Source organism: Syzygium oleosum, unplaced genomic scaffold (genome assembly GCF_021117445.2).
Source record: "Syzygium oleosum isolate NSW1041296 unplaced genomic scaffold, Sole_v2.1 Sole_v2.22, whole genome shotgun sequence".
NCBI lineage: Eukaryota > Viridiplantae > Streptophyta > Magnoliopsida > Myrtales > Myrtaceae > Syzygium > Syzygium oleosum.
Genome location: NW_026607506.1, coordinates 2,027,632 through 2,051,030, shown reverse-complemented (window position 1 = coordinate 2,051,030; position 23,399 = coordinate 2,027,632). Strand labels below are relative to the sequence as shown.

The window sequence follows — 23,399 nt, the reverse complement described above, 5'->3', positions numbered from 1 at the left end:
TACGACCACTTTGCCATCCTCGTTTGTGGGGCTACGACGCGACCTTACTGTCAAAGCACTTCCATCTCTTCTTTATGTAATCTTCCTTTGGCCCCTTCAGTTTTTGTCTGGAATGGAACGCATACATTAAGAAGAAGAAGACTTCAGAACTTCGTAATAAATTTCTCTTTTGTTCCCTTAATTCATTCCGGCAACCAGTCAATTGTGTGGAGATTAAGGAAAGGCGAGGGCTTTCCTTGTCTTCCACGCAATTCGCCACCGAACATGTCGAAGCGAATTCAACGTTAGAGCGAAGAGACGTCTGGTTGGTGGCCAAGCACTCGACGGCCCCTTTCAAGACATTGGGCAAAGGACTCAAAAGACACCGTCCAACCTCGTGAACGCGAAATCTAGTCTTCTGGATAAGATCAAGAAGACGACGAGGACACAACATGTGATGGTCAGATCCAAAGCCCCATGTTACGCTACATCCTCTCAATATAATAATAATAGTACGTAACGTTAACAAACATATCCAATGTCGTTGTCTGGACACGAGACAAGTTGAGGGGATCGTTAGATTTTGCGAACTCTGTAAATAAAAGATTTTTTATGGGCACTTGTTAAACATTCACCTGCCAGATCCGCGGCCCTCGTCAGACGATCGTCGGCCCACATTGGGAAAATAAGAAAAGAAAAGTAAGGAAAAAATTTAAAAAAATTTAAAAAAATTGTAAGAAATGTTCGCGTCGGCACTGACTCGGCTTATCAATATGAGTCTACACTGATTTGTTAACCCATATATGATGAGCCGAGTTGTTATATGGGTTAGATATATTCACTAAATGGGTCATAAATGGGTTTAGACAAAATATGGGTATTAAATAGGTCATAAATGAATTTACAACTTATTTAAACCCAACCCACATCTACAACTTTCTCTTCATTTTCTCTCGCTCTCGTTCGATCTCACGCTCAGTCACTTCGCACTCTTATCTCAATTTGAGTACGAATTTTCATAGATTAAGTTAAATATTGAAGTATTTTAACAATATGGATTAGGTTGAGTTGGATATGGGTAACTAGATTTACATTGCATGAAAATTGATCAAAACAAATTAAATAGATCTATTTGGGTCGGAATATTTTGGACCCGACCTAACTCGATCCATCCGTTCGATGGTCATCAGTCATGTTAGTCTTTGCGTTGGCAAATTTTTTATCCAAATTGGCTTAAAGGACTTCATTCATAAATCGTCAAAACAGGTTGGAAACCGAAATTAAAATATCTAGAATCGAATTGGCATCACGCACTTATTAGAGGTTCATGAATTAACAAGAGAAAAGTCGACTTTTTCTTTTCTTTTTTGCGTGGGTAAACAGAGGAGGAATCTTCGGGGCACCGAATTTATGGCTGAGGAATCAAAGGGTCCCAAGTTGGTGTTCGAAAGCGAGTTGCCGTCGCATTAACAGCCGCGTTTTGGATGTTTAAGCGTAGAGAGAGAAGATTCATGTGGTGAGGTGATTGACATTGTCAATGCGTGATTTTGACGCACACCCAGAAAAGCAAAGAAGGATTTTTATGTGACTTACGTGCGTCTCCGATTCAGCATCAAGCGAAAGCGAGACACAGAGAAAGAGAGAGAGCGAAACAGAGCAGAGTCAGAGCGTCTTGGCATGGCGTATACGAGGGTGCATCTAGTGAAGAGCCGGCAGTTTTGTAAGCATATATGTGGCATTCTATTTTCTTTCTCTTTTTCATTTAATTCCTCCCCATATTTTACCCAGAGAGAGAGAGAGAGTTTTGGAGTGACATGAATATTGCTTCTTGATGAGATGCTTGTCTGATTGATTTGAGATGGACAAGTGAATTCTTCTCTGCTTCCCTCTGGATTTCCCCTTGTATGCTGCCGCTTTCTTGTTCGTTCTTGATTCATTCGTCATCGTGAGCCTCTAATTTTCTCTCTGATCTCGCATTTTCTCTGCATTTCTGAGTGCAGAGTAGTCGTTCTTGAGCTCAATTTCCGGTAAATTGAATGAGGGAACTACTTGTCTCTCTCTCTCTCGCTCGCTCGCAATCATCTTGTTTACGAGCTCGGTTGTGAATGGTTTTGTGTTGTTTTCTTCTCTGTTCTTTTTTCTGTTTCATATGCATGGAAAAAAAAGAAAGAGGAAAAGGATGCATATCTTTTTGGTCCTCTGGCTTGTTTGGTTTATTTTCCTACAAATGAGGCTGCATACTAGGATGCTCATAGCATGCGCGATCTGTTCTTTGCTGTTCCTTGTTATCAGGGCTTTTAGTTGCTAATTACAGGGTTCTTTTTTGTTTTGTTTTTTTCCTTCTCGCACATATATACCTGGCAAAACCTCTTTCTGTCTCTCCTCTGATTTTTCTAGCTGTGCCTCTTGACCATTTGAGATAATTTCGCTTTTCTGTTTAGTTATCGACGCGATTTTTTCACGACACGCTGGTTTCAGTATTTCTGAATGTTCATTGGTGTGTTGCTTTTGGAACAGGTTTTATCGTCCAGGTGATTCCAGCTTGTATAATCCATTCCATCCGCATGTCACTCTCTTGATCGACATCAAAGGGTTTCGTTGAGATTTGGCTCCTGAAGCATGGAGGGTCTCTATGGAACCCCGAATGGAGAAGTAGCAAATAATAATGGCCTCCAGCTGATCCGATACTCTGCTTACCAACCCTGCACCAAGTTGTCTTCGGCTTGGTTCGACTTGAGAGTGTTCTATGTTCGGATCAGTAATTTTCAGGTTAATGACTTGACCCCCGAATCGCTCACTCTTAATCACATGCCTTTAGATCCTGAGACTTTACTCGAAGTGAATGGCACTAGAAGTAGCATATATTCGGATGGAGTCTCGTGCCTTCTCAGGAGGGACAGGATCGATAAGAGATCAGAAGAGGCCACGTTCGTGAGCACTGATACTATAAGGTTGACAGGGAGTGTACAATTTGAGGTTTTTGATAGAGATGATCGAATTCTCTCAGGGGTTTTGGAGATGTGTTCTAGTAATGGCTCCACGGGGGAATCAAAAGGAAATACAAAGAGATGGAGCATGAAATGTCAATCCGAGATGGCGATCGGCAATGGCTTATTGAAGGGTGAACATAACATGGGACCGGAGTCGATGCCTCCAACTATTGAGGTTTACGTCACTGGATGCTTTGCAGGAAATCCAATAATTTTGACGAATACATTGCAGATTAGCCTGCGGAAGAAGCACGCTAGGAAAGGCATGCTGGATATGATTCCTGAGGACGAAACTAGTGAATTCCATAAAGATGAGTCACCAGGACTGGACTTACAGGTAAGCTGTGATAACCCAAATGTACCGTGCTCCCAAATGCTGTTAATCTACTCCCACATGTGTTGTGCCTTACGATGTTTCTTCATAGCAAGAAATGAATGCAGTCCAGCGTTTTTTGTACTGGTTTTAAGTCTTTGGAGCACACTTCATTCCACGACTTTAGAGTAAAATGTGTCCTATGTTCAGTTCGTCATGTCTCCATTTGTATTCCTCATTTTTTCTGAGGGCTTTTGTCATTCTCATTGCCCTCACATATTGTGTGCTTTACACGTGTCAGACCTTCTTTGCCCTATCAGCTTGCACATGAACGGGAAAGTTTAGTAGGCACAACCATTGACTCTTATAATTTCAGTAGTTAGAAATTAGCACAACACTTCACTTCCTTCCTAATTCTTGTTTTTTCTTTTTAATTATCTATTCATTTACATTATTTTGGCGGGGTGGGGTGGGGTAGGGGAGAGGGGAAGGGAATGGATGCTATCCCTTTTACAGTTTCTATCCTTGAATCGTAGAGGTACAGGGACAATATCTCTAGGTTTCATGCTGTTACAGCTGCCGACATGCTTCCAATCCTTAGACATTTCTTTTAGCAGAAGCCCCATGTCTGTTAGATCACTGACGCTTGACAGAGTATTGGATCTTATCCTATATGCATCATGGGGGTATGGGAAGAAAAAAGATCCTATATGTTTCAAGGAAATTGTGTCCTTTCTGGTTTGTCGCATTATTTTAATATCCTTCTCTCCAGGGAGTATGTCATATGGGGGCCTCGATTGACCCACAACATGGCCAACTTTATCCACATCTGGGACCATGTCTATGTAATATAAGAATCGACAACAAATATTCCAATGCCTTACTCTTACTGCCATGATGTTGTGGGTTTCGAATCCTCTGTTACTGCCCATACAGTTCCTCTGATTTCTTGGCATATATTGTTATTGTCCGTGATAATCTACAAGCTTTCAGGAAATGTAATTAAGCTACATTAACATTGGACACTTTCGTACCCAAATGTTCAATGGAATCATATAACTGTGTGGAGTGAGTTTGTAAAGAATTTGTAACATTTGTAATTGGATTAATGAGCAGTCTGATCTGCACGACCAGGCTAGTGTGTCATCAAAATTAAGTTCCAGTGTCACACAGTCTGGCATCCAACTTTCAAATCTCTCTAGTGTTTGGTTGCCTAATAGATGTGAAGTCATATGTCGTTATGTAGGGTGCCTTCACCTTCTGAGAATACAGAGAAATATCTCTACATCCACGTGCAGTGCGATAGGTGCAGATAATAGACTTTTCTGGTGTTCACAAATTTGTACTTTGTCTCCTCGAAGGATGATATATTGGTTGAAAAAATTGTTTTGCATCTTTGTTTCTCTTTCTTAGTAGTACCATGTTCTTACTTTGGTCAATGCATGCTTATTTTGTAAGGCTTGTTCGTTCTTGGTTTCATCATTCAAGAACAATGCGCTGTTTGTAAGTCTATCAGAGATATTTATATCTGTCTCGAGCTGCTTCATACTCTGTTTCCCTTGTTGTGAATATTTTCCCCTACAATTTGAACGAAGTTGCTCAATGACGTGTGCACTTTCAAGTTGCTTTTGCTTCTAATGAGTTTCGGCAGATGCAGATGACACTTGACTCTTGTATAAGTTAATTTCTACACGTCCGTGGTTCTGTGAATTTAGTTTGTCATGTCATATATATATGAAAAAGTTCCGTTATGGTCTTCTTGGTAGAGAGTGCTCGATATATTTCTTGGTTATGCACACGAAGGTGTCCAGAGCATTACTAAATCAAAGAAATGATGGAACATATGAGAAAGTCTTAGACAGGCAATCTAACATCTTTTAGGTGGTGTATCAAGTGATTAGTTAGTATGTTCGCTTGTCGAAGCTGGACCCTGAACTTTGGACCTCTTTCCTTATCTGTTACATCCCAATACATTGGATATATACATAAAAGGGAAACTTTGCAAGGTTATGCTCACATATTTGCACATAGTCAATAGGTGCACAGGAGATGCTGATGCATCAACCAATCAGCCACTCATGTGTTAACCTTTCTGTTCAATTTTTGTTAAAGAATAAGCTTTATGAAGCTACTAGCATGTCTGGGTGGAGTAAAGTATTTGTCGTCAACATGATCCCTGATCTGGGTGTTGCAAAGTATTCACACTCGAAATGACCCCTGATTTGTTATTGCAGATTGCCGGATACAGAAACTACAAGCCAGAAATTGACGAGGACTACAGCATGTACTGGCGGAGGTCAGAACTCATGGAATACGAAGATGGTGAACTCTCGTGGTTCAATGCCGGAGTGAGAGTTGGAGTTGGAATTGGGCTTGGCATCTGCGTTGGGGTCGGCATAGGGGTAGGGTTGCTCGTTCGTACTTACCAAGCAACTACCGGGAACTTCAAAAGGCGGCTCTTGTAGGTCATCGCCTCTTTTAAGTTCCATACTACAATCCATGATTTTCGGAGACCTCCTGATTGTGCCCTCCTGGCTTTCCAGTCCGATGTGCTTTCTCTCGCCGAAGATTTTGGCTCCAAGCGTTTCGTTTCCCTGGCCAAGTGTGAGCAATTTTTGGTGTGCTTTATTGTGGTATCTTCTCTGTTTAGAGGGAGAGAAATGGTTGTACAGATCCAGTGAACCGAGGGAAGGCAGTTAACTTGAGTTATCTCTGGGGTGATGCATATATATATATGTACTTGAGTGGCTGTAAAAAGGTTTCTTTCCTGGGACTTGGTAATGTTCAGCGATAAAAATCACTTTTTGTGTGCATTGCCAAGAGTATAGATTGCTTTAGGGTCGGTCCAGATTCCACCAAGAACTTGCCCCGTCGACCAGTTCTCTAGTTTTTAAAACCCGTAACCTACCTTGCATACCCTTAAACATACCCTGTCAATTGGTTTCAGGTCTCTTCAAGAACCGGCCAATTTTTTCTTTTTTGTTTCATTTTTTTCTGGCATTTTTTCTTTCATTTTTATTAATTATTCCCATTTATCAACAACAATCTATAAAAGATGAACACGTAAAATAAAATAAACAATAGAAAATTCAAAAATGAAATCGCGATTCACCGTGCTTCACTTCCTGATTCCCGATTCGGTTCTTATCCAAGAATCGGGAACCGAGCCACATAGTACCGATTTCACTTTTTTTGAAACCGAACCGGTTTCTACAGTCGATTTAGTCCATTTCGGGTTCTACTCTGGACCTATACTCATCCCTAGCGGACAAGCGACCCATCTCTCAGGCATGATACTTTGGCTATAGACTCACAAAACACATGAAAAGAAACCTGAAGAAGGTAAAGCGTTAGGGATCCTAAGCCAACTTCAGAGAAGCGTCGACCAGTAAATTATTCTACAACAGCAACTATTCATACCTCAAACAGTCCTTGAAATGGGAATAATGGAAACTGTTGTTAAAAAGAGAAGATAGGAATGATGATGAAATCAGTGATCCTTAAAATTTGGAACAACATTCAATTTGATTAGACAATGTCAGTGTCTTTATCCCATTTCTTTTCAATGATCCTCCAGAGATGGCAAACAGCCGCTGCTAAGGTTCGACTAACGGCATCCAGTCAAGTCCAACTTGGCCAAGCCTGTGAATGATGGACATAATTAAGCCCATACCGAACACGGGAAAGAAGTTCGGGGTAACATTGAACTTGACCTGTTAACCCGGCTCAGCAATTCTGATAGAAAGACAAGATTGAACGTAAAAAAGAGAGATGATTGGGAGAAGATGAACGCAATGAAAATATAGGGTCGAATTTAATTATCGCATTGAAGTTGTAAGTACATAAGTTTATGGACCAATGGTGCAAATTTTTTTCCGAAACGGAAATCGAGACAGAGGTCCCCGAGACAGAGAGGGACGTCATCCCGACAGAATGCTAGTTATGTCAACTGTAGGTGCTCTGTATAAATATATAATAATGAGAATAGCCGTAGACAGTTAGCAACTACCCATACTGTCTAGCCAGGTTCATGACCATCACGTTCGTTCATTCGGGCGCACATGTTAGCCTGCTTATTTACCTACCGAATGCAGTATAGATGCTCAGCTTGCTGGTGGGGCAACCGCGACGGGCTCAGGAGCCACCTCAGCTCCAGAATGCTTGTTGCCAAGGTGAAAGATCTTCTCAGGTTGCCGATCAAATCCCCACAAATTGGCTGCCTTAATATCATCCTCGGCCATTAGCCTAGAGAACTCTTCATGGTCGTATTTCAGATTTGCTCTTCCTCCGAACTCGGTAGGAAGGTTCTCCTCGTCGAAGAATGATCTCATGAGCTCGACACTTTCTTTGTTTTTTGGGTACACAAACTTAACCTTTTGAAAAGTTTTAGCATCCAAGAAGTACTTCACGACCTGCGCCAATAAATGTGAAGCATGTCAGTTTTGGGTCAGGAGAATTTTTGGATTTAATAAGGGGAGGAAATACGACCACTCATATAAACAGCACAACAAGGTGAGAGAAAAAAAGAGGTCTCGGGATATTAGCCTTCAAAATGATGGATGTAAAGCATTTTCACAACTGCAACAGCATCCAGGATCTAATGCACGGATGGATGATGTACCTACCCAAAGATGAAACAAGAGCCAAAAGCAACAGAAAAAGAGACAGGAATGGCATGAGAGAGCAGGCAAACGTAAGGATGGGGCTAATCTATGTTGCTCTTTTCTTTGTTGGCCACTGGACTACGGTATGAGTTGAATATGGCCTCTTGGCGGTGCACAAGAAAAGCAATGGATGCTATTGTATCTCCATCAGGAATTGCAGCAACTAATGACTGCCTCAGAGTGTTTGTTAGAATCTCGAATCCATATCAGCTCAGTTGTTGACACTTGGCACTAGAGAATCTAGCAGCACCTTGCAAAGGGTGTATACAGAAACTCTCTAGAATTTGATGTAAATTCAACAAAACCTTGAATGCGATGCTTTTATGACACTACACTAATCATCTGGAAATAATAAGCAAGAATAAATGGTAGTCTTGGATTTTAAACCTTCCAGAATGCTTCAAAAATGCGAGGAGGGTTGTATAGAAATGCTACAGCAAGCCTCTCAGGGTAATGGTTCTGCAGAATATTAATAGTGTCTCTTGCAGATTTGATGGGCACATTGGTACTCAAGGACCACCCTGTGAAGTCTATCAACCATGCCATCTGTTCCTGACCCTCTGGGAGATTAAGGATGGCATTTTCTATCAAGTAGACTAGATGTCGCATCTGGTTGTCAAGCGATTGTGTATTCTGCGAGATTCATTGCCATGTCAATAGGTAAGAGCAAATAAAAGCTACAGAAATTAGCAACAACAGGTTGGATAAGTACCTGCATTCCAGGTCTCAATATAAGAACAGTCCTTCCATGACGATCATGAAAACTTGCTCTGTATACTTTTCCAGTTTCACCTTCAACAGCAACTTCTTCCTGTTTTAGTAAGCATCGCATTGTCAAATGAAAGCATTATTCAGCATCCCAGTAAGTACTATTTCATGTCTAACACAACCTGCTCACTAGCCATATTGTCAACTAGAACAATCTAAATGATGATTTTGGTAACCGCATGAATGCAAATATATACCGGTACACTTATTATCCATTGAATAATAAATTCTCCAACACCTAATGCTTTATATTACTGCATCATAGCAAGTCTCATAGAAGACATAAAAGAATGATTGCCCCTCAACTATTATAGATTAAACCAATCCTGCATACGCATTCATTCACAAAATCAGTTCTTCACTGTACTAGGAACTAAGTCTACAAAATAAATTTAAGGTCAACACAATAGTTAGGGTAAGCAGCATCAGACTTCTACTGAAGTTTAACAGGCAACTGCCATTGGCATAAATTATCTATCACAATACTTGTGCAGGCATTCATTCACCGGGATATTCAGCCATCTTACCCAGCTGATTTCCTCGGGCTTAAAATCTGATCTCCATTTCAGCGTCTCATCTAACATTTTCTTTGCTTTGTCCATGTCCCCGTTTCGAGCTTCCAAATATCTCCTCAAGCAGGCATCATCACAATACTTCAACCTTCGCCCAGAGAGGGGTCCCATAGCAGTCTTAAGCTCATCCACCTGGATGCAAATGGACTTAAAATGTAACAGCGTTTCTCCTATATTCTGGGAAGGAACATTGATTATTATTCTACAACTTCAGAAAATCTATGCATCATGAGACAGCAAATACATAGATGAGCCCTTGATAAGGAAAGGGGTACAGATACAGGAGATAAAGGCACTGAAGTATTATCTGCAATAACGGCAATTTCATGGTTTCTCCTGGCCGGAAAAGCTATTGACTTAGGTCAACCACATGGTCAAACATGGAAATCAGATGAATATGAGCAATCGATCAAGGAGTTACACTCTAAGAAATGTCCAGTCCTTACAAATGCTGTAATTTAGAAATCTTAATTACCTTGGACTCGGACTGCAGTGAGTCATCCTCCTCACTGTGGTGAGAGTTACTCCTCCAACGAAACATGGTGACTGAAGCCGCAAAAATCGAAGGAATCAAAAATATATCTTGAAAGAACTATTGATCGGCTACTATAGAAGTGACGACTCACACCATATAAGAACATGGACAAGTATTCAAAAGACTAGGAATGAGAGCATATTTCCCATAAGTAAAACAGAAGGGAAAATAAATTACGGCGTAAACTGGAGCCTTTACTCTCTAGTCTCTAACAGAATAAAAACGGAAGGGCAAGAGAACTAAGCCCTTAAGTTCAATGAAAGAACAATCGAATAATTGAGCAATGTGGATGTATTGCAGTTCAACCACACCGATGCTACAGTGCAAAATGTACAGCCCATATATAGCATACGCGACACTGCAACATCAAGCACATGAAAGAATCCAAACCCATTGACATAGCGTTACTGTGCCTGAAGCTGTAAAAGAATTCCAGCTCCCCCCAGGAAAGAAAATAACAAAATGAATAAAAACATTGTGTGAAGAAATGCAGACCCATCGACAATGTGCCACCGTGCCTGAAGACGTAAAACAAATCCAGCTCCCCCCAGAAAACAAATGACAAAACAAATAAATATATTGTGGGACTGAACCACGAGCCAAGTCACTTCAATGCCAAGTGCCTTCAATTAGTTAGTCAGCTATGTCCTAGTAACAAACTGAAAGTGCACTAGCCAGGTAGAACTTCCCAGAAAATCAAATGAAAACGGAACCGAGAATAGAAAAGAAACTCTTCCTCCAGAAGAAAGTGCACAATGGAGCCAAACAGCGGCAATTTCCGAAAAGGACTCTTTTTTATGTTAAAATAAGGCAAAGAAGCCATCTGCTACTGCTACCCATTTAACTGCAAACCCAACTTGCTTACAACTGAAGGCGAGGCGACAAGTCTCGACAGCCGCACAGTAAAAAAAAGAAACCAATAACAAATAGACCGACAAATACACAGCAAGCGGCCACATCACAAACTCAAGCAAGATTAACAGACAACTGCGGAAGCAAATTTCCTAAAGGTCAAAGCTTGACTTTCGTCAACGCTCGCTACAGTTCTTTCCTGAGGCTTGCGAAGACAAACGGTGTAGAGATCTCGCGATAAGAAGGGAAAAAAAAAAAGAAGAGAGACGGTAATTGAGCAAACTCCGCAGTACTGCTAGGATCAACAGATCCACCCCGATCAGCACTGTTCTATCGTCGACGCGCGAGCCGAAACCTCCTTCCTTGGGCACATTATCGCCGGCCATCTCGCCGTCTAAACGAGCAAACGAAAGGAACCCAAGAAAAGGGCAACGACGCGCGCTCACACCCCCCGCTCCCTCCCCCTCCCCCTCCTCCTCCCCCACTCGCGAAAGCGCCGCTCCGCGACGAAAACGCACGCACAGAGAGAGAGAGAGAGCAGCGACGAAGGGAAAACACGGGAAGGGCCGAAAACCCAACAAGCAGCAGCAGCGAGCCCTCGTCGGAGCGCGCCACCAGAACAGCCGCGCGAAAAGCCGGAACAAAGAGGCCCGATCCATGTGCGCGAGCGTGTGAGAGAGAGAGAGAGAGAGACTCGGTCGGGAATCGTACGAGGAGGACGGGAGACGGCGGAGGAGGAGGAGGTGGTGGCGGGGGAGCGATCGGCGGCGGTGCCGCGGCGGAGCGGGGCGGCGGAGGGGGACGGATGCCTCCGGCCGTCGCAACTCACGGAAATGGCACGACGCGAGTTCCTCCACTTTTTCCCACACGGGGCCTTGGAGTTTCTGTTGTATTTAGTACTGTGTTAGTGCGCGGAGCTGCTTTTTTCTTCCTCCTTTTCTCTCTTTTCCCTCTTTTTTTTTCATTCCCCGAATAAATTAAATAAAATTAATAAATTAATAAAAGTCGCGGGAAAATGGGCAAGATATTTTCTTTCCCTTCTTCTTGTCCGTCCGTACGGCGGGGTGTTTTGTATGGAGAGCGCGCGCGACACTTGTTCCTTCGTCCCACAAACGATAGAAGTAGCAAAATCATTGAAATAATAGCTCCTACGAACGATAATCATTTTATTTTTTTATTTTTATTTTAAAAATAAGTTTAGAACAAAAATATGTTTGATAACGCGATTTTATTTTCTATTTTCACCGGACACTATCTCCTGCCGTCCACTCTCCTTTCACTCGAGAGGGAGAAATTTTATACCGTTATCAAACAAATTTCTATTTTCTAGAATAGAAATTTTGTATCATTGTCAAACTTGCTTTTTTATTCAGAAACTCCTCCAGGAACAGAAATAAAAAAATCTCAATTTTTTACCAGAAATTAATTTTTAAAATAAAATAATTATCGTTCGCGGCCTTAACAATAAGAAAATTCTTGTTGTCGGTAAGTAAATTGCGGGAATCCCCCGGAAAAAATAATCGCCGTTAATCTCACGGATCGGTCGAGCAGGACGCGACCCCAAAAACAAGAAGCGAGCGAACCCCGGATGCGAAGTCGCGCGGACTTCGATTCGAAGTGCGGGAATTACATCTCGGGTCGGGGTTCGCGTATTGATTTTTTTTCTTTTTTCTTTCCAGGAAATATCGAATTGATATATGAATTGGGGGCGTGAAAATCGGACGCGTGAAGTTGTCTGATTTTTATTCGACCAAAAAAAAAAAGAAAGAAAAAGTCGTCTGACATCTTTTTTTTTAATAATTATAGCGTCGTCGATTTTGTTGACCGGGGAGAGAAAAAGGGAGGGCACACGTGTGGGGTTTCTAGATGGGCGATCGGTCTTTTACTTTTTCGAAGATCGTCGGAAGTGGGGGGGGGCCAACTCAAACGACCCACGTCGCACGGCCGGCGACAATATGGTAACCATCTTGGTTCTATGATTAAAATGGGCCTAATTCCTTAAAAAAACCCCAACTTTTAGCTCAAGTTCTAAATCTATCTCGAATTTTTTTTTTTTTGTAATCAGGTGTCAGGACCACACTTATGCATATCTCGTATCCTCGGGAGGAAGACTAGCAATGGCCACCCATGTGGCCAGCTTAAATCACTGAGTCTTCAATTTGGAGAATCGAGCACTTGGGGCCAGGTGCGTCTAAGCACACAATCTCAAGTACGCATAACCAATGATTGCATGAGTGGGGTATCTCGAATTTTTTTTTATCTCCGAAAAAAAAAACCTTCAAACTTTAAGTCCAATTCCAAATCTGCCCCAAAATTTGTTTCGTGTAAAAAAAAATCACGAAAATTCAATTTATTTTCAAAAATATATCCCGTAATCCAGTCTCAACTTGACGCGGCACTTCTACGTCGATAACAAATCCATATTAACAAAGTAACGGGGCTTTTTTTTAGACAAAGAAAAGTTCGAGGTAAATTTGGACTCAACCTAAAAATTGGGTTTTTTTATATTAAAATTTTTTTTTTGAAAATAAATAAATTTTTCTTTTCTTTTTTACACAAAACAAAATTGGGGCAGATTCGGGACTGGATCTAAAGTTTAGGATTTTTTTTTAAGACAAAAAAAAGTTCGGAATGGATTTGGGACTTGACCTAAAGTTGAGGATTTTTTTTTTTTGAATTCACCCAATTAAAATAGGTTGATACTATTAGAAATTTCAAATCAGTATGGATAAGACATATACAAAATAGAAAAACTGTGGAATTCATGTGCCCCGGATGTATGAGCTTATTTACGGGCTGTATTGGATGAATCAAGATACGTACAATTGAGGAGAATGTGAAGAATCGACTTGATGCGTGAGTAATCACGAGAGGCGGGGGGAAATATCTTAATTATCTCTAACATCCCCTCGCTCGAGATGCATAGAAGTCAACGTGAGTCTGGACGACAAAATCCGGAAAAAGCACGGTGAATCGTCGAAACCGGCTGATGTATTTGGTGGATCGCCGGAACGGTTTAAGTATGCCGAGAGAACCGGATGATGTTGACGATGACTGAGCTGACTTACTCAGCTGTTGTGTGTCTTTGTGGCCTGCACCGCAAGCTATGTCGTCGGTCTAGTGTCGGCGTTCCTCTATGGACTAGCGGAGAAATGCGGCCAATATGGCCATAGTTGTTACGAACACCTTGGAGATAAGGTGCCAATGCATCCGACATTATTACGAAACAGACTCGATGGACGCTCCTGTCATCCGAAAGAATCGCTTAAAATTATCGAACCGTTTGGAAATTCAATTCAGAATATTAATTTTAATATTTCTAACGTTACTTCGAGATACGGCACGTCGCATTTCGATAAAAAAAAGAAAAAGAAAAAAAGAATCTACTCACCTTTTCCTTTTATATTTCTGTCCAAAAATTGCTCGTCTGTCCATGCCACACATCCGCTATAGCGACGTTCGGTTTGTTAAGGAAGACGACGAACGAATAAAGGCGAGGAGAAAGACCCGAAATTGATGGGAAGCAAACAATATAGCCACGACAGACTATGTAATTAAACATCATTTCAGTAAACACAACCTAAATAATTTCTTTGACCCCAAAAGAAAAAGGGTCAATATCACGGAAAATTTCAAAATCGATGTATTTATGAAAAATTTATCTCGAATTAATTTTTTCGCCGTAAAAAATTCCAAACCAGTACACCCGTGACAATTTTACCCTTCGTTAATTGGATTAATACCACAAAAAATCGTAAATTCGTAAACCCATGGGCCGTGACAATTGAAGGGTAAAATCCCAAGCTGATACACCTGTCAATTGCCACGTGTCATCCGACTTAACAATTTGACGGTAAAATTTAACAGAGACCTAACGGAGGTTTCTCCATATAAAAATAGAGCTAGTTGACGCATAGTGTTAGGCATATGTTCCCCCCCAACTTGAAAAAAAGCCTATCCTCCTCGGCATCTCCCCAAATTTACCAATTGAAGAAGTAGCAGCAGCAGAATCGATTCTTCTTCCGACATCCCGAAAGTACGTTCGCCGCGAGCGAGCGAGCGATCGGATCGCTCGGAGGACCGTGGAACGCCCCGACGAGCCGGGACACGACACGGAGATCAGATTTCCACGCGCGAAGAATGATCCGGAAATTACGGTCCCGGCAGGATCCGTACCCCCGCGCAATTCTCGCGGGAAGAAAAAGGAGGATCCCTCGACTTTGAAAAGAGAGGAGGCGGGAAGGTCGTCGTCGTCGGCAGACGTGCACGTAGCGTTATATTTCCCGAAATATCGGCGAATATTTATTTATTAATATATTTTCCGTTACCGACAAAAATCCCGAACGAGGGAATATGGAACTAACACGAGGCGTGGCGCGCCTCGCTAGTCAATTTCGGACAACTACCACCCTCGTCTTCTTTCCGTTTGTTCTAGAGAACCAACCCAATTTGACTTAGATGCAATCTTCTAGGTCCTCATCCCACCTCATCACCAAATCGACGGCTCGTGTGCGTTCGGACGGGCAGGTCATCGCATCGTACGGCTACGATCTTTTTCTCACGTGCGATCCATCGAATTCAATTGTCCTGGGCGTGGATACCTGATCCGGGCATTAATTCTTCTAGAAATGGGTCTTAAAATTCGTGTATGATCCATTTAAGTCATGAATTATATTGTATGAAAATATTTATTTATTTATTTATTTTTATTTTTTTTGATAACCGAGGTATCCGGACCAGCTTGCGCGCACCTCAACTATTCCTCGGGGGAGACTAGCACAGCAACCCACCGCCATGGCCCCCTACTTAAATCACAAGTGCTCAGCCGGGGAATCGAACCTGGGACCAGTGCGCCTAACCACACAATCCCAAGTACACCATAACCAACTGAGCTACCCGTGGGTTAGTAGTATAATTTTTTAAAAAAGTCATAAGAAATAAGTTTTCCTATATTGAGTTAAATATAAAAGTATTTTAGCAATATAGGTCGGATCGGGTATGAGTCGGGATATTTACATTATAAATAAATTGGTCATAAACGGGTTAATGGGTCAATTTGGGTCGGACCATTTATGGCTCGATCCAAATCCAACCCAACCCACCCTTTTAACAGGTCTACCTGAGAGAGATCCTAGACGAAGACTTTTTGCCATTGATTGATTATGTCATGCGATCATTTTATAAAAATATTTTTCAAATCAATCACTTTCTGCGAAACAAAAGGAGCATATAGCTCATGTTAGACCCGCAGCATCAACGTCGGTAATTCATCGAATTTGGTCTAAGGCACGAAACATTCCGAACAATTCCTATATATGATGCTCGATCTTGTAGGATTCCAAAAATGAAGTTACTACACTTTCCTCTCTTTTTTACCATTTTACTTTTGCCAAAAAGTAAAGTAAGAATTTGATGCCCAGACCTTTAGTGGATTAAAATTATGAATGGCAATTTTTCAGCAAATTAAATGGAAAAGGAATATCTGTGATCTGGAAAAAAAAAAGGTATGGATTATTTATTTTATCATTTAGTGATGGGAACACTTAGTATGAATTTATTATGGGTTTTAGAAAATTGCCTTGGCTGCACCATTTCTCTTTTTCTCGTTAATCCGACTCCACAGGTTGTAATCCTCCAATAAAAACTCATTTTAATCTCTATTCCTTGCGCTGATAAATTGTTCAAAAAATCATTAATTTATTGCAATTTTTCCAATTTAGTCCTAAACCTTTCCTATTTGCTAATTGAGTTATAAATATTTTCATATTTTGCCAATTGAATCCATTCGATCAATTTTGGGCGTAAATTACTGACGTTGACTCCTGTCATCCTACATGGCACGATCGGCGCTGACATGACAATTTTTAATAATTTTTTTTTATCTTTCATCTTTTCCTTTTTCTTTGTTTTTTTAGCAACTCTAGCCGATGAGGCCCAGTGACCCTCGCCCTCATCGGCCACTAGCGAGGGCATGTAGCGAGGGCCTCCACGCCCTCGCTTGGATTTGGCAAGGGCGAGGGTTCAACAACAAGAGCAAAGCTAGCTCGTACATTGAATGAAGGGATGTGTACAAACGAGAATTAGGGACGATATTGGAGCCGGAAATTACAAGGAAGAAGAGGGCGTTTGGCGAAATCAAGATCATTTCAGAGCAATAAAATCAACCCTCGCTTGTGGCCGGTGATGACCAGCTAGCGATGTCGAGCGGCTAGAGTTGTAAAAAAAAGAAAAGAAAAGAAAAAGGAAAAGAATACAAAAAATAATAAAAATATTATATTATTATTAAAAATTGTCCACGTCGATGCTGGCTGTGCTACATAAGATGCCTAGCGTCCTCATTAGTGATTTCTGGCCGAAATTGGCTGAATGAACTAAATTGGGAAAAATATAATAAATTTAGGGTAATTACTACGAAAAACCCCAAATTGGTACATATGTGATAAATTTATCCCAAACTAATTTTTTGACCACCAAAAATCCCAATCCAGTACACCTGTGACAAATTTACTTCAAACTAATTTTTGACCACAAAAAACCCCCAAATTGGTACGTCTCAACAAATTTACCCTATGTTAAATTGAATCAATACCACGAAAAACCATAAATTGATAAATCTATGACAAATAGAGGGATAAAACCCTAAACCGGTACACCCGTCAACCGCCACATGTCATCCAACTCAGCAATTTGATAATAAAATTTAACGGAAACTAATAGAGGATAGATTTGTCACAAGTGTATCAATTTAAGGTTTTTTGTAATCAAAACGTTAGTTTGGGTAAATTTATCAAGGTGTACAAATTTAGAGTTTTTGGTGAGAAATTGTCACATAACAAAGACACCCGTAACCCTTATCACTTCAACAAAATCTACAGTAGCTTTTACATTACCCCACTTTCATTCCACTATTAATCACGGACTTCACTATTCGAATGCGCGAGCAAAGGTCGAAAATCAGTAAATTTTGGAAAACGGAAAAGAGTTGGTATTGTAGACTACCGGAGCTAGAAAGGGGCGCAGCACCATCACCGTACAATGCTCACAATTCCTACATTGTCAATTTGTTCTTTCCGTCGGAATTCATAATAATATGAGCACAGGATTCAGTCATCATCTGCGGACGATACCTGAGCAAATTTAATTCGACGAAACAAAACAGTAAACGAACTCACTGCATAGAACGCATATTTCATAACTCATTTATTTCACGAAAAAAATTAAAAATATTTTCTTAAAACATTTTGCTTGTATCATTTTAAATAATTAAGTAAATGAAAAATATTTTCCTAATTAACAGAAAATGTATATCTAAATATTTTTGTAATTTTTTTTCATTAATTTACTTTCATAAGCAATATAGAAAAGAACTTTTCAAATTATTCATTTTTCAAAAAATTATTTTTCGACTTATTATATTTGGATAATAAAGAAACTGATGAAAAATATTTTCTGAAATTTTTGGTGAAATAAAAAACGAAACCTTAATGCCAAGACTACGAGTCACGGTAGCACAAAAATTGAAATGGGGGATCCAGGTGGAGTCGAACCACCAACAACCCATACCCGCTAGTTAAAGAGGCCTGGGAGCTCCGCCAGTCGGAGCATTTGGATCCATAAGCAGAGTCACCCACACAGAATATCACACAATTTCACTTCACATGATTTCTAACACAAATGTAATTATTTATATTATTCAATATATTTTGCTACGGAAAACTACTATCCAAAACCGACCTATACTCTCAAGCTCTACCGGCCACCCGTCATCACGACCCCTAAATTTTACTCATCGACACTTCTATTCAAATTTTCATTTCATGTCACCAAACACTGTCAAACGGAACTTCAGTGTAAATCTTCCACAAATTTTTAAAAGGCCAATTGTATCATAGACGGAGAGTGTACATGTGTACAAATTTGGAAACTTTAAATGACATTAGCAAAAAAATCTGGTGCACGGGATATAGCATATTTGAAATATTACATAAAATTTGACCAAAAAACATATTACGGATTTAGTTTAAAAAAACCTTGGATATTACATCAAATTTGACCAAACACATTAGGGGTTTTAGGTTACAAAAGGCAAAGATTAAAACTTATTGACACAACAAAACTAGAAATATTAGCTACGGAGTTAAATCCAGAAATCATTTGTAGTATTAAAACCTACAACACAATTAGCGATAATTAATCAAGTGGAAACCAACGACATTTCAAAAAAGTCCAGAAATCTCGCAGTTTTCACTTATTAACAATCAGGTGCAATAATCTGCGGATCGGGAAGCTGCATCTTCTCACGATTCCAATTTTTTGCAAGCCCAATTTTTTGCAACCCTGCAGGATTTGCTAATGAAAATGAAATAATCTCCCTTAATATATCTTAAGGCGCCGTTGGATAGAATCGATGCACCTTGTGCGTCGGGGTCGGCCGTTTAATAGTCTAGAGCAACGTCATCTTCACTTTCAAACTGTTCCTCCATTTCACAACAATTTTACTGCAAAGACCGCACGGTAAACAAGTACTTGACACTGCAATAAGTGCTTTACTGGAAAATCGAACCACATATTACAAAAAATTCGATTCACAAAGGAAAATTCCAAGGAATCATATAGGAAAGACCAAGTTTAAAAATCCAACGTTCCCAACTGGCAAATTCATGGTTTACACAGTTGAATAAATCACCACAAAGATACAATACAAAATTAATAAAGCAGATAATAAATGGATATTATTTTTCTTATCAGCAAAAACTTAAGGAAAATTGGGTAAGCGAATTTCATTAGTTTGAGGAACGGCCATCGACAACCCAAGCACTCTCAGCAGAACCTTTCTTACCTTATGCATTCAGCGACCCCATAAAATAATGGGAGAAGATGACGATTATATCAGCGTCTTGGCATTAGAGAACATACAATGCCAACTTCAACAAAGCACAGGCAGAGAACATTCAAGATGGACACTGACCAGCAATTCGTACACCAAAAAGTATTCCTGCGGAAAATTCCCAAAGATCTGGATGGTCTTGTATTTTTTGTATTTTGGTCCTGGAACTCAGCTAAAATGCAACTGAAGCAAGGAAAATCGACGGGTGTCAAAACAGAATGCTTTCATGAGTAGATAATGCATCACTCAGTGCGCTCCATCATGCAGGTGCTTCACTCAAACATATGAACTGGTAGTGTTCATGCGGCCAAAGAGAAGACAATATAGACAGATTTTCACCATCGTGGTTTCCGTTAGACAGCCATGCAAAGTAACATGTCCACAGCTGGAGGAATTCTTCCAACAATGGCATGGAGTGATCAACTTCAATGGGGTCCCTTCATGGATAGGGCAGAGGCTCAGTACACGTGGAAACATTGGCATGGAGTGAATCAACTTCAATGGGGTCCCCTCATGGATAGGGCAGAGGCTCAGCACACGTGGAAAATCGACTTTCATGCTCTGTAAACCAGTAAAGACAAGGAGAGGTTTAGTCCCAAGAGAAAACACAATTTTTCACATTAAACCGGTGTACTATCAACACTGCAAGCTGTTGAATAAATGTCTCTTTCAGCAACTTACAAGTGAAATTATCCACTTTTAAAATTATATTTCCAGCAAGTTAATGGAACAATTCTGCCCGCCATGAGTTCAACAGAGTTGAGTATATAAGTTAAACTAGCAGCTAAAAGTCACGACTCAACACAAACTATATTCTCAAACCAGAATTATCAAACCCACAAACTTTGCTCTAGTTTCGACAGTGAATTTCCACCACAAAATTCAAGTCCGGGCCATGCCCAACACATCTCAATCAGCTGATGAAGAGGCAGTAGCCAGTTTTACATCTCGGTATAACTGCTTTTTTGGAAATCATTTCTTAGCCCTAGTAAAAAATATTACCCTTCATATAAATATGGTCAGTCCAACTTCATAATATCTCCACGCCAAAACAAAACTAGACCACAAATATCTTCACGTCTAGGCCCGTTTATTTTAAGAAATAATCAAACAAAGCAAACACGAAACATAAGGAATGACCAATAACAGACTACAGTGCATGACAAACCATGTAACAGAACACAAGACACACTAAACATTTGACAACTATCACACACAAACAAAGATAGAATAGACATCAGAAGCGATCAGAACAAGTAGTTTTGCACCTTACCATCAGACAAGTTCAAGCGAGCTTCAAAGACATCCTTCGATTTGGCATCCCAAAGCAACACACCACTTTTGAGTCAAAACAATCAGGTCGATCTGGAAAGCGACTTTTGAGGGTTTCATTGATCCAGCGAATTGAAGAGTCTGAAGCAGCTTTGCAACGAGCAGGGCAGCGAACCACGCTTAACAGAACATAATCTCTACAACATATAGCTCATATATACAAAATCTTTAACCTGGCATCAACTTCCAAATGCTTCGACATTCCAAATCAGGAATTGTCTTGATGTACTATCAGTTCTGAACAAGAAAGAGAGAATAGAATACAAAATCGTGCGCAAATTAACCAAGAGCGATAAAACACAAAGAAAATAGTAACTTTTGTTCCAGGCACAGACAAGGCGTAGGAGCTGCTTCTATATAAAGTCAATAATTTCCAATTATAACCTATACATCTGTTCAGATGGACTTCCAACTTCTTGGGGAAGCATCCACCATGAAGGTGTGAGTATCGTTGTTACGTTATCTTCTTGAGCATGAGTGAGGATAACACGATGTTTGTAAGGGTCACTAGAAATGCAAACCTAGCATAAACATTAGGTCTATGATATCTTGATATGTCACCAGTGCATTTAATCAATCACTTAAGAATCCATACTGCCATCATGAAATATGCTTAAGAAGACCAATGGCCGCAAGCGAGTAGATTTTTCTTTGGAAGGAATCAACTCATCAGCCAGGTAAATAATTCGCACGCCATTAGAATTCGCATATAGCAAAAGCTGCCGCCAAAGGGCAAGATTAAGCACAATGAAAGACGCAAATTCAAGGTATACCTTCTGGTGGAATTTGACTACGGTCCAGGACTTTTCTGCATTGGGGTAGCTATCATCATTGAACAAGGGGTACCACGACCAACTAGAATTACTAGTTTAAGTCGTACCTCCTTCTCTAAGCTAGCATCACCGCTTTCATTTCCCTGCATTCTACCGATGTGTTCGTACTCGGTGCAATTTGCATAGGATCATTTCCGACAGGCGTATGCAAGGTATACGAAGAACGAGCAAACGGAGACGAAAAAGGAAAAAGAAGGAGCCAAGACACGAGGCACGCGGGAAGGGGGAGAGCCGGGCAAAAGACACAAGAACCCCCGTGCCATCTCCCCCTTCAAACACCAAAAAGGAAGCACTTTTATTTGGTTTCGGTGACCTGCCATGCAAGCGCACCTGTCATGGCAAAGGTCGAACACATCCGCTCTTCTTTTTTCTCCCCCTCACATCTAACACGGTTACCTCCCCCGAATTTTCTCCCCTCAACAACACCATTTCTATCTTTCAAGACACGCCCACACAACATGATATATACAGCTATGTTTCATAGCTTCACTAAGTAACAGCAGAACATGCTCAACAAACCCCTTTAGCTGTCAATAGACATCAATCCAGCCCTTCTACTTTGCCGAGAAATTGACTCGCGAATCGAGAGATGGCCCAACCAGATCGGCCGCTTACATCACACAAGAGCGAGACAGCAAAAGACTGCAAGAAAGAAACCGAATCCTCCGATTAATATCCACACCAGAAACCAAAGAGAGAGAAAGATGAAATCACAGCGAAATCTGATCAAGAAGCCATACGTCCTTCGGCGCCATCGCTTCCGCGGCCAGGAGGCGCAAGAAGACTCGAGGTTCACCGGTCAACGCCGATCCCATGGGAAACTCCGCCGGCGGAAAAACAACTCAGAACTCATCGATTAGCGAGGAAATCGACCTCCAGCCGCTAACATCGATCCTACCACGTCGCAGAGGCCCAGATGGACGGCGAAGACGTCTACGCGACGAGCATGGACAAGCCGCGCCTCGAAACCGAACGGTCGACGGCGACGGTCGAAGCCATACTCGAACGATAGATCGCCGCCCGATCTGCCCGGATCCGTCGCGAGCAGCCGACGAGGACGCGCATGGCGCTCCAGATCTGAGGAGAACATGGACGGAGAAAAGAGACGTACGCAAACCAACAGCTAAGCAACGGAGAAAGAAGATGAGAGAGATGTGCGGTAGGTTTCGAAAGGAGGGACGTTACTTATACCAGGGACCTCTGCTGATCGGACGGCTGTAGGTGAGCGGGGGTCAGTCAGATGGACGGTGGGATGTGCGGGTTAGGTGGATATTTTTTGCCGGGAAGGTTCTCGATTTGGGAGACATTTTTCCCGCCACGCGCTACTATCGTGGCGTCATCTCACGCGCCTAGTCTAGCTCCTTGGGCCGGGTATTTTGCCCCGCGAAGATGTAAATGGGTTGGTCGTTAAGCCCATCCCGCTCAATCTTATTTTTATTAAATAGAAGGGAAATGACACGGAATGATTCCTAAAATTTGGCCAATGTGCAATATGGTCTCTAAAGTTTTAATTTTTTCAAAGTAATTCTTAAACTATAACTTAATGTATAATGTGATCTCACAGCTTTTAATTTATTCAATATGGTCTCTGGACTTCTAGTACGTGTTCAATAAGACAACATTGAACATTTTTCATATAATTCAGGGGTTAAATTGAACATGTATCAAAATTTT

General features: G+C 41.0%; 2 protein-coding genes and 2 long non-coding RNA genes across 7 annotated transcripts; 1 reads left to right on the top strand and 3 right to left on the bottom strand.

Moving 5' to 3' along the window:
* Positions 1-1,471: 1,471 nt before the first annotated feature.
* LOC115669788 (uncharacterized protein At1g01500) lies at positions 1,472-5,991 on the top strand. Of its 3 annotated transcripts, none has more exons than XM_030590913.2 (3): positions 1,472-1,699; positions 2,497-3,306; positions 5,517-5,991. In XM_030590913.2, exons 2-3 carry the CDS (start codon positions 2,599-2,601, stop codon positions 5,745-5,747), a joined length of 939 nt encoding a protein of 312 aa, XP_030446773.2. In that variant the 5' UTR covers positions 1,472-1,699; positions 2,497-2,598; the 3' UTR covers positions 5,748-5,991. The 3 variants fall into 3 exon arrangements, with proteins under 3 accessions (XP_030446773.2, XP_030446772.2, XP_056177265.1); XM_030590912.2 differs by lacking the exon at positions 1,472-1,699 and adding an exon at positions 1,752-1,924; XM_056321290.1 differs by lacking the exon at positions 1,472-1,699 and adding an exon at positions 1,752-2,006.
* Positions 5,992-7,068: 1,077 nt separating this feature from the next.
* Positions 7,069-11,433, bottom strand: LOC115669789 (uncharacterized). Of its 2 annotated transcripts, XM_056321331.1 has the most exons (6): positions 11,385-11,433; positions 9,762-9,832; positions 9,242-9,418; positions 8,659-8,757; positions 8,334-8,579; positions 7,069-7,694 (listed from the first exon to the last, which is right to left on the bottom strand). In XM_056321331.1, exons 2-6 carry the CDS (start codon positions 9,825-9,827, stop codon positions 7,386-7,388), a joined length of 897 nt encoding a protein of 298 aa, XP_056177306.1. In that variant the 5' UTR covers positions 9,828-9,832; positions 11,385-11,433; the 3' UTR covers positions 7,069-7,385. The 2 variants fall into 2 exon arrangements, with proteins under 2 accessions (XP_056177306.1, XP_056177305.1); XM_056321330.1 differs by lacking the exon at positions 11,385-11,433 and having other exon boundaries at positions 9,242-9,463.
* Positions 11,434-19,430: 7,997 nt separating this feature from the next.
* Positions 19,431-20,041, bottom strand: LOC130140791 (uncharacterized). Its single transcript, XR_008818788.1, has 2 exons — positions 19,900-20,041; positions 19,431-19,743 (listed from the first exon to the last, which is right to left on the bottom strand). It is a non-coding gene; the product is annotated as an uncharacterized LOC130140791 (long non-coding RNA).
* Positions 20,042-20,083: 42 nt separating this feature from the next.
* LOC115669892 (uncharacterized) lies at positions 20,084-22,869 on the bottom strand. Its single transcript, XR_004004456.2, has 3 exons — positions 22,466-22,869; positions 20,834-22,367; positions 20,084-20,121 (listed from the first exon to the last, which is right to left on the bottom strand). It is a non-coding gene; the product is annotated as an uncharacterized LOC115669892 (long non-coding RNA).
* Positions 22,870-23,399: the final 530 nt, after the last annotated feature.